The sequence below is a fragment of the Anser cygnoides genome, chromosome 4, assembly GCF_040182565.1.
Source record: "Anser cygnoides isolate HZ-2024a breed goose chromosome 4, Taihu_goose_T2T_genome, whole genome shotgun sequence".
Taxonomy (NCBI): domain Eukaryota; kingdom Metazoa; phylum Chordata; class Aves; order Anseriformes; family Anatidae; genus Anser; species Anser cygnoides.
The window spans coordinates 132,614-142,085 of NC_089876.1; the positions used below are offsets into that span (position 1 = coordinate 132,614).

Below are 9,472 nucleotides of genomic sequence, written 5' to 3' on the forward strand. Positions count from 1 at the left end.
TATGGAAAGCAGAGCCCCAGAGCTCAGCTCCCGGAAGGCTGCTCATCATCATTTAGGTCTTGGAGCTTGACACTGGAGCCACAAGCAAGGATTATGGGCATGCACAGTACTCTTCCCTGGTGAGGCTGGGCAGACAGCTCTCAGGACATGAAGCACCTGCATAGGGCCACCCAGCAGGTAGGCGTGAGAAGACACATGCCTGTACTGGGCAGGAACAGCCTCACCTCAGCCTCTCTCAGGCTCCCAAAGCCGCTTAGGCCTCCTCCCATCTCCTGCAGCAAAATCCCAGCAGAGAAGAGGACCAGCACAGGGTAACAGCGACAAATTGGTCCAGGCTACACACATGCTTTACTGTTACAGGACTGAGGAATCCCCCCTGCAATTTGGGCACCAAACACCTGCTCAGAGCTCGCTGCCTTATTTCCATCTCTCCAGTCTCGGGGCATGAACCTGGCCCTCCAGACTTCCCCACTGGTTTATGGCTCCCTGGGTCTGAGCTGGGGCTGGAGAATTCATGCTTAGCTCTCTGCATGGGTATAACAGTCTGCTAGCTTGTCAGATCGCTGCTCTGCTGCTGTCTCCGTCAACAGGCTGGCAAACCTGCAGAAACCACCATTAGCCCCAGACTCAGAGACAGCCAGCCCCAGGGTGCCTGGCACAGCCCTACAACGGAAGGAACAGAAATTCTCTCATAACCATTACCAACACGAAAAGGGAAACCTATTTTCCCTTGCACAAGTTTCTGTCCAAGGAAAGCCACATAGCACTCACAGCCAAACCCCCCACCTCAGACTACAGCCAGATCACAGCATTTGCCATTAAAGTTAATGGAACCCAGACTGGGCCTTCTGAAGGTGGGTGCGGGGAGGAAGGGAATCAACAGAAGGATGAGGCTGGGGAAGGAGGGTACCTGTGACCAATCAACAGTCACTGAGCTCCAGCACAGACCTGGAGCCTGGTTCTGCCCAGCCTTAAGCTTGGAAGAGACATGCACTTGCTCAAGTCATCCCAGCATTTCATGTCTGGACCAGCACTGGTATCCGTGAGTCTGACACATGTGCCTTAATGCGCTGGCATCAGGGCATCCTAGCCACTGCTGGACCTGGCACCCACTTTCTTTGCAGTTTCTCCTTAGCTCAGTAGCTCTGGCACAGATAGGCTGGCACGAGTGTGAGCACTGCTCAGCAGGGGCACCAGGCACCACAACGATGTGGTGATGCACCAGCATTTCCCCAGTCATGTGCCTGACAGTCTAGACATGCCACATGCAAACACTTCATTCCGAGACATACAGATTTTAATATCAAAATACTTTTGTATAAAAATACTTCTGGAGACTGATGGCAAGCAGTCCTCCAGGCATTGCAGTAGGCATCTCAGCCCTGTGGCCTACCTAGAGAAGCCAGAGCAGAACCAAAGCCTCTGGAGTCACAGCAGCAGGCACAGTGCGACAGAGCCAACCCTCCTGCCACATCAGGAGGTGTCAGCAGAGCTGGCTTGAGCCAGGAAGTGCACCTACAGCAGCTGCAGCAATCTGGCTCCCAGGTGCAGGAAGGGACCCAGGGAGATGCAGTCCCTGGGTGCTTGTGAGCAGGAGGGGCTCTGCCCAGTCCCACACAGTCCCCAAACCCAAGCCACCCACAGGACCCATGGAGGACGGCAGCCTGCGCCGCTCACAAGTGGGTCTGGGCCCCGCAGTCTCCCCCAGACAAGTACAGAGCAGCGGCATGTTATATCTCTCCTAAGTCCTCATAGACAGGCGACAAGCTGCACTCATCTACAGACTGCTCCTTCTTCTGCCCGTGCTGGGGCTTCACCACCTGGCTGTACAGCACCTCCACTTTGTTGTTGTTGTTGTTGCTGCTGCTGTTGAGGCTGGGTTTGACGACTGCCTTCTCAGGAGCAGGGTTCCCTCGCCGCCTGCCAGGGTCCCCACTTCTTTCGACACCTTTGGGGATAAATGCTGCTGGGGGCTTGGGGGCAGGCACTGGCTTAGGGCCCTTGGCCTTGGCCTGGAAGGCAGGAACCGAGTAGTCATCAGTGCTGGGGTTATAGGGATACTCGTAGCCGCCCTTGCCATCATGGCCCTGGGTACGCCAGGCCTCGCCTGTGGGACGTGCTTCATCATAGATGCAGGCAGCAGAGGGTACTGCGCGGGGAGCGCGGCCCTCAGGCTCGTCATAGATGTGCTCCTTCCGCCCAGGTGCCTGGCTGCGAGCCTCGGCCCGGACCTGCTCATAGGCGCCCGTGTACAGCGGTGCTGGCACCCGGAGCTTTGCCTCATCTGGGGCCGCACTCGCGGCCTTGCTGTCGACAGGGTCCGAGTACAACGGGTCCAGCCAGGGCCGGAAGCCCTTCACCGAGTCCAGGGGCTCTGAGTACAGGCTGGAGGGGTCCTCAGCCAGTAGCGCAGCTCGCGGTGCCTTGGGCAGAGGGGAGCGCGGGGGCGTGCTGGGAATGGTGGGCTTGGCCTGCAGCACAGGGGGCTCTGGCAGAGTCCGGTTCTTCAGCAGAGACACCGTGTCTCTCTCCTCCGCTGCAGCAATGGACCTGGGTGCCAGTCCTGCTTTGGGTGCTGCAGTGTCATCCCCCTCCACAGGCAGCTCTAGGCTCAGAGAGTCAGCCAGGGCCTGGCGGATCAGGACCACACTGGGGCTGTCTGAATCCAGTGAATCACAGCTCTGCCGGTTCTCCTCCACCTGTGCTTTCTGCTCCCGGATGGAGTCTTCCACCAGGCGGAAGATCTCATTGCCCTGCTTGGTCTCAAAGGTGAAGTTCCCTGGGCCAGAGTCACAGCGCCTGCCAGCTTCGAAGGAGAACATCACCTGCAAGGGAAGCCAAGTGTCACTTCATATTCAGTACCTACCCTTCCAGAGCCTCACACAGGCTGTACTCTCTGCTGACACGCACTGGCTATGCTGCTGGTCCTGCACATCTTGCAAGAGAGACTTCAGTGAGCTCTGAGGGAGCAGGGTGAGCAATAGCTCAGCAGGGGAAATCGCTGTTGGCATCTTGGGTTAATCAGCATCAGTCAGGCAGAAGGGAAGCAATCCAGAAACAAGATCCAAGAGAGAAGAGCACAGCTCTTCACGAGAAAAAGGCCAGAAGCAACAGCTTGCCTACCAACAGTAAGCAAAGCATTTGCCTTACAAGCATTACTGTTAATGGCATGAAGTACTTTAAAGGAAAGTCTTGCACCAAGGCTGTGTTCCTTAGGCCTGAAGACACTCAGGCATAGGTTCCCACCAGCAGAAGTCCAGACCCTTCTTGGACCTCCGTTCCTGAATCCAGGTGAGATTTTTCTGTCTTACTGGTGTTGATATGCAGCAGCAGCCTCCTGCGTTGCTGCAAAAGCCTCTGGGGCCAGACTTCCTTTGTGGGTCTGTGCTGCCAAACACAAGCACAGCCAACCTGTCACCACTGGCGACCTGGGTGTGCAGTCGCCTGCTCCTCACACAACTTGGTTCTCATCCTGCCCCGGCACAGATCCTGTGGATGAGCCAGCTGCCTCCCCAAGATCAGATGGTCGTCTATTTCTGTTTTGGTAAAGTACTGCAGAAAGTGCCACTAGCAGGCTGCAGCTGACACCATTACTTCTATAAACAGCCCTGGGGAGACCACTTCCTCCGCCTCCAGCACAGCAGGTACATTTTGTGCTCAGTGTAGCAGCAGGACAGGTGGGGGAACTCACTGCTGCAGGACACTGGGGAGGCCTGCACAGGTCAGCTAGGCTCACAGCAATGTGCCCCATAAGGTGAACAACTCTAGAATATAACAGGTGTCTCGAACAACCCCTCCTGCTCTGGCCACTGTCCTACAGGAAGGATGGACGGCATCCAGGGAGTACTTGGAGCCAGGCCTGCAGAGAGCTGAGCTCCCTGGCAGGCACGGCATGAACAGACACACAGCTGGCACCACGGGCTGGGAGTGGACAGGAGCTGCAGTGGCCTCAATGGAAGTGTTCAAGAGCCGCACAGAGAAATGCACTGCAGAGCCGGGTCCCTGGCAGGGATGGGAGCCCCACAATCCACACTCCTACACAGTGACACATGTGGGGAGCTGGGAACAGACCAAGGATCACAGATACCCCAGGGACCCCACTGTGGTCACCGTGGTCTGTAGCAGCTCTGGCCTTTGACAGGGCCCACAACACGGCTGCCACAAGCAGGTCTGGCACAGCAGTAAGGGACAGCCTGTGGGGGCATGGGCAGGCCCATGGCATGTATGGCTATACACCCACCTTGTCCCGGCCATATCTCCGAAGCAGCCGGTAGGGCCAGACATAGAGGGTCTCGTTTGTCCGTGGGTCCTTCAGGACAAGGCTGTCACGCTCAGCCTTGAGCACGTATGCACCACGTAGCTCACATCGCTCTGCAGCCTCGGTCCGCTGCACCGTCACCCAGAATGCGTTCACTGCAGGAATGGAGGTGCTCAGGGGAGGCAGAGAAACCAAATCCACCGCTCCCTGCAAGCCCCAGCACTGCCCACCAGAGCCTCTGCAAGGGGACAGCAGCAGGACAGCCCCAGGGAAGGGAGGCCCAAGGCCAGTGCAGGGCAGGTCCCACCTTCATCTCTCGAGTAGTAGATGGAGTTCACAGCCATCTCCAGGGCCGGCGCCTCCCCGTTGCCCTCTCTGCCACGCTGGGCTGCCACGCCAGCATTGCCGGGGCCATTCCCCTGACAAGGGAGAACAGATCAGTCCCAGCCCCTCCACCCACACCAGCCCCCTTCCCCAACCCCCTTGCAGCCACTGACCCCATATCCCCTGGGTCCTGCCACCCTCACCCACCTGGTCCCGCACAGCTCAGCTGCACCAAGCTCAGTGCACGGGACAGGGTGCAGATGAAGCAGTCCCTCCAGACCCTCCCTCTGGCACAGTGTAAGCTACCACCAACATGGCCCCCAGGACCACACATGCCCGCTCCACCACTGCTCCTTTGCAAGCTCCAGCTTGGGCTTGTCCATACGGGTGCCTGGTGTGGAGGCAATAAACAGCTCCACTTTCACATGGATGCGCTCCAGCGTGGGCAACTTTGGCACCCTAAGCATGGTGTGGGTCCAGGCACTCCCCCAGCCACACAAACTAAGGGGGAGCAGATGAGATGACCCAGTAACACAAGGGACTGTGTTCTTCTGCGCAGGCAGGCAGGAAGACGGTGCCAGTATTGGTGCTCAGACCGCAGAGGGAAGCGAGCACTTCTACTTTTAGCATATGCAGAACTGAAAGTGCAACGCACACACTCTGCCAGAGGCCATGTCCCCACAGCAGGGTCCCCTAAGGGCCCATGTGGGGGATGCACCCCCGATGCCACCAGGGAAAAACATGGACCCTCCTCCAGGACAGCCCCACACACACACCAAAGGCTCACAGATGCCCAGCAAGAGTCATTCCAGCAGATTTTGTGCTCCTGCACGAGGGTCTGGCCTCAGACTGAGCCAGAAGCTGTTTCTCAGGGTCACGTGGGAGGGATGGGGTTGCAGCAGAGTGCACATCTTGCAGAAGTCAAGCTTTCACAGTTTCGGTTTAAAAATGGTCACATGAGCTCCTCAACAAGAGGTGAGGCCCAAACAAGGCCATCAGGCCCCTCTCTGTCTCCTAAACAGAATGGGGAGTGCTAAAACCCAATGTCTGAGAGCTGAGAGCAGCAGCTCTCCTGTTCAGCTATGGCATCCAAAGCAGTAGAACTCCAGCCTGGGGTCAGGCAGTGAAGAGCCCCTGAGGGCTGCTTGACTGCGCCTTCCCTCATCTTCAAAAGAAGAAGAAAGTCTGTTCTGAACTCAAATCATCTCCCCCGCCCCAGTTCCCAAGCTATCAGACCCTGCTCGCCTTCTGGGTGGCAACAAACACCACCATACAAAGGCATGCGCTCTAAGCAGATGAGCAGAAATTACAACCAAGGACCTTTAGCTTCTTGCCGAGAGACCACATGTTGCTCTTGTGCCTCTTGCTCCAGTGCCATCCTCAAAGCCCTTTGCCAACCTCTTCCTAAACTGTTAACTTGCTTCTGGACCTCAAGTACACGATGAGCAACTACCAAGCAAATTAAGGCACAAACACAGCCCTGCTCTGAGCAAATGCTCCTTGCCTTTTTGCTGACCCCGCCACGCTGAAGGCCCATGATTGGTTCCCAGCTAAGCCCCAAGAGCCCTTTCCAGGACAAAGGCTGCCAACACCATCTGTGTGAAACAGTGCCATGAAGTGACTCCCAGTGCCTCTTGGCTGGGCCAACTGGCCACAGGTGGCTGCAGGGAGATGCTAACAGGGACAAAAGCAGGCTCGAGGCAAGTCACGCTGAGTAACACCTGGGTCCTTGTGGGAGGACCCTGGGGCTGCCAGCTGTGCAGCAGCCATCCCGCAGGGCAGAGCAGCCCCGCACCCACAACCGGCAAGCACAACCCCGGGCTGCACAGCCCATCCGCCCCAGGAGGGAGCGTGGAGCACCCGTGGGGCCAGGCAGGCAGGCACTGTCATTGTGGAGCAGTGCGGATGACAGTACCTGCAGACCACTGCTGTCCTGCACACCGCCTTCACAAGGAGGAGGCAGACAGGCTGACCACCAGCCCTGGGGGAAGCCCAAGGGCTGTGCCGTGGGCCCAGCACCGACAGCGCGTCCCCAACACCAGGGAGCGACCCCTGGGCTGGGCAAGGGGCTGCCCCAGGAGTCAGGCACCCCGAGACGTGCTCGGGGCTCTGCTTCCACAGCAGGAAAGGCAGCGGCAGCTGGGCCAAGAGGAACCGCCGCCCAGCCGGCCCTGCCAGGTGCCTGGAGGGGACGAGCAGGGCTCCACGCAGCAGCAGCACGGGGGGCAGGAGGGAACCCCCGGGGGCCGGCGGGCTGAGGAACTGCTGCGAGGGGCCCGGCGTCCCCAGACCGCCCGCAGGCGCCCCGGCGTCTCCCCCGCGCGCCGCCGACCCCCGGCCGCGGGCAGGGAGGGGCAGGGAGGGGCACGGAGGGGCATGCCGCCCCCCGCCCCGCCGGGACCCAGAGGCGCCACCCCCGCCCCGCTCACCGGGAAGGCGATCTCGCACAGCTTCGCCACCCACTCCTCGCTCTGCTGCTTGTCGGCCGCCAGGAGGTAGCTCCTGCCGCTGGTCTCCAGGCGGAAGGCGGCGGTGCCGGCGCGGGGGCCGCTCTCGGCGGGCGCGGGGGCCACGCTGGTGCAGTCGGCCAGCCGCACCACCGTCTTGTCCAGCCGCCGGGTGCCCAGCCGCCCGGGGGGCCCCGCCGGCTCCTTGCAGTCGAAGAACTCCAGGCGGGCGACGCCGTGCTGGCTGGCCGGGAACAGCGCGAACCAGCCCCGCTTCCACCTCTGCAAGGCACCAGGGTCACCGCGGGGCCGCCCCGGCCCAACCCGGCGGAGACCGGCCGCCGCCGCCGCCGCCCGCCCCACCCTGCCCCCCACCGCCCGGTGCCGCCGCCGGCAAAGCCCCGGGCCGACTTCCCCAGGCGCCGGTGCCGGGGCGGACGGCGGCCCAGCTCAGACAGCGCCCGGCCCCGGCCCCGGCGCCCGTCCCGGCGGGGAGCCGAACCTTGGTGCCGAACTTGTGGCTGTGCTGCACGAAGAGCGGCCCCTCCTTGGCCGGCGGCTCCATCCCGCGCCCGCCGCTCCCCGCGCTTCCGCTGCCGCTCCCGCGCCGCGCCGCGCCTGGGGGCGGGGCCCGAGGGGGCGGGGCCCGAGGGGGCGGGGCCCGAGGGGGCGGGGCCCGAGGGGGCGGGGCCCGAGGGGGCGGGAGTGTCGGGGGCGCGCGTGTGGCCGTGCGCGTGAGCCTGCCCGTACGTGGGCGCGTGCACGCCCAGGTGTGCGTGGGTGCTCGTGCACCCGTACCTACCGCGCCCGTCCCGCCGCCCCCCGGCCCCCGGGTGCCAGCAGCGGGCGGGCCCTCGGTCGCTCCGCCGTGGCTCCGGCCCGGGCGCCCGGCCGCTGCGCCCCCCGGTCTGGCCCCGCCAGGAGCCCCCTCCGCGGCTGCCGCGGGGCTGGGGTGCGTGGGGCGAGCAGGGAGCGGGGTCGTCCCCTCCCCGGAGCCGGGCCGGCGCTGCGGGAGCGCAGCCGGCGGGTGACGGTGTCCGGAGGGCTGCAGCCTGTCGGGAGGGAGCCGGCCCTGCTCCGCCCGCTGTTGCGTCCCGCGGGAGAGCCCTCGGCTCCCAGACCTGCCGGGGCCGCGTCCTGCGCTCCGGGACGGTCAGGAGGAGATGGACAGCCCTGGCCCTGTCACACCTTCCCCAGGTGCGGGGGCAGTCCCACCCCGCAGGTTTTGCATCTGTGGTGGCAGCTCCTGGGCGACGGTAAGCTCAGAGCAGACGCTGTGAGCCGCAGCCCCTGCCCAAAGCCCACAAGGTGCCTGGAGAGGTGGGCGCTGGGTGTCAGCCCCAGAACCGGCAGGACCAGGCGCCTTAGTCCTTGCCCTGAGCACAGGTGTGTGAGTGCCAGAGGGCACAAACGGCTGCAGGGGGAGGGCTTTGTAGACGCCTGAAATGCTAATCCAACTGCTGATCCGGGGCATAACATCCCGTAGGGTAAATGAGGACTGGCCTGTGAATTAGAGGGTGTAGCTCGTCAAGAAAAAACAAACACAGAAGAGGAAGATGTTGCTGGGCATGCACTGGATATGGGCTGGTTCTGCCTTCCGGACATCAGGACTCACCGCGTACGAACCTGGGAAAGAAGAGGGACAGAACTGCCCTGTCTGGGGCAGGACTGACCCTGTCCCCCTCCCCAAGGAGTCTCTTGCAGCTCCCCTGCAGCCTGGTGTCCCCGAGGACACGGCTGCCAGCACAGAATGGAGCTTGGGCACCTGGGGGCTTTGGGTGCCAGGGCTGCTCCCCCAGACCTTATTCCAGGTAGCAGAGAGGAAGTACCTGGGAGTGTGAGAGTGGGGAGCAACCTCAAAATGCCTTTCAGAGACAACGGGATGAATTCAGGGAACTGGAGGTTAGGTCTAACAAAATGCAATCTGAAAACCTGGCAGGGCTTTAATGAAGCCACAGGGCATGATAGAAACCACCCCAGCACTGGGGGAAAGGGAGGGCTTGTAGTTCAGACAATGACCTGGCACTTCAGAAGGAAGTGCACAAAAGCAGAAACTAGGCCAAAAGCCTAGGATGAACAGAACAGCAAAAATCAGAAAAGCCAAAGTATGATATGAGATGTAACTAGCAAGAAACACAAAGGATCACAAGGAAACCTCTGAGAAAGAAGGTGTCAGCAAGAGGATGCTGAGCTGTCCATGCGACCCATTGTCCTGCTGAGACAGAGGGACAGCAGGACGTGCCAGGACTCAAGTGCTCGATGTCTTCCTCCTCTCAGCCCACGCTGAGGAGAGTAGCTGCGATCGCACGATTAACACCGTTAACATGAGCAGCAGAGGAGTATGCTCAGGCTAGATAAGGGAAAATGTGGCCAGATTGGCTAGACTGAGATAATTGAGTGTGACACTCAGAGCTGGTAGAGGATGGATGAGTTTTCAGAGAAC

General features: G+C 61.1%; 1 protein-coding gene across 1 annotated transcript; it reads right to left on the reverse strand.

The window, feature by feature from the left end:
* Positions 1 to 1,279: 1,279 nt before the first annotated feature.
* DOK1 (docking protein 1) lies at positions 1,280 to 7,666 on the reverse strand. Its single transcript, XM_066996919.1, has 5 exons — positions 7,532 to 7,666; positions 7,012 to 7,311; positions 4,566 to 4,677; positions 4,241 to 4,413; positions 1,280 to 2,825 (listed from the first exon to the last, which is right to left on the reverse strand). Exons 1-5 carry the CDS (start codon positions 7,592 to 7,594, stop codon positions 1,731 to 1,733), a joined length of 1,743 nt encoding a protein of 580 aa, XP_066853020.1. The 5' UTR covers positions 7,595 to 7,666; the 3' UTR covers positions 1,280 to 1,730.
* Positions 7,667 to 9,472: the final 1,806 nt, after the last annotated feature.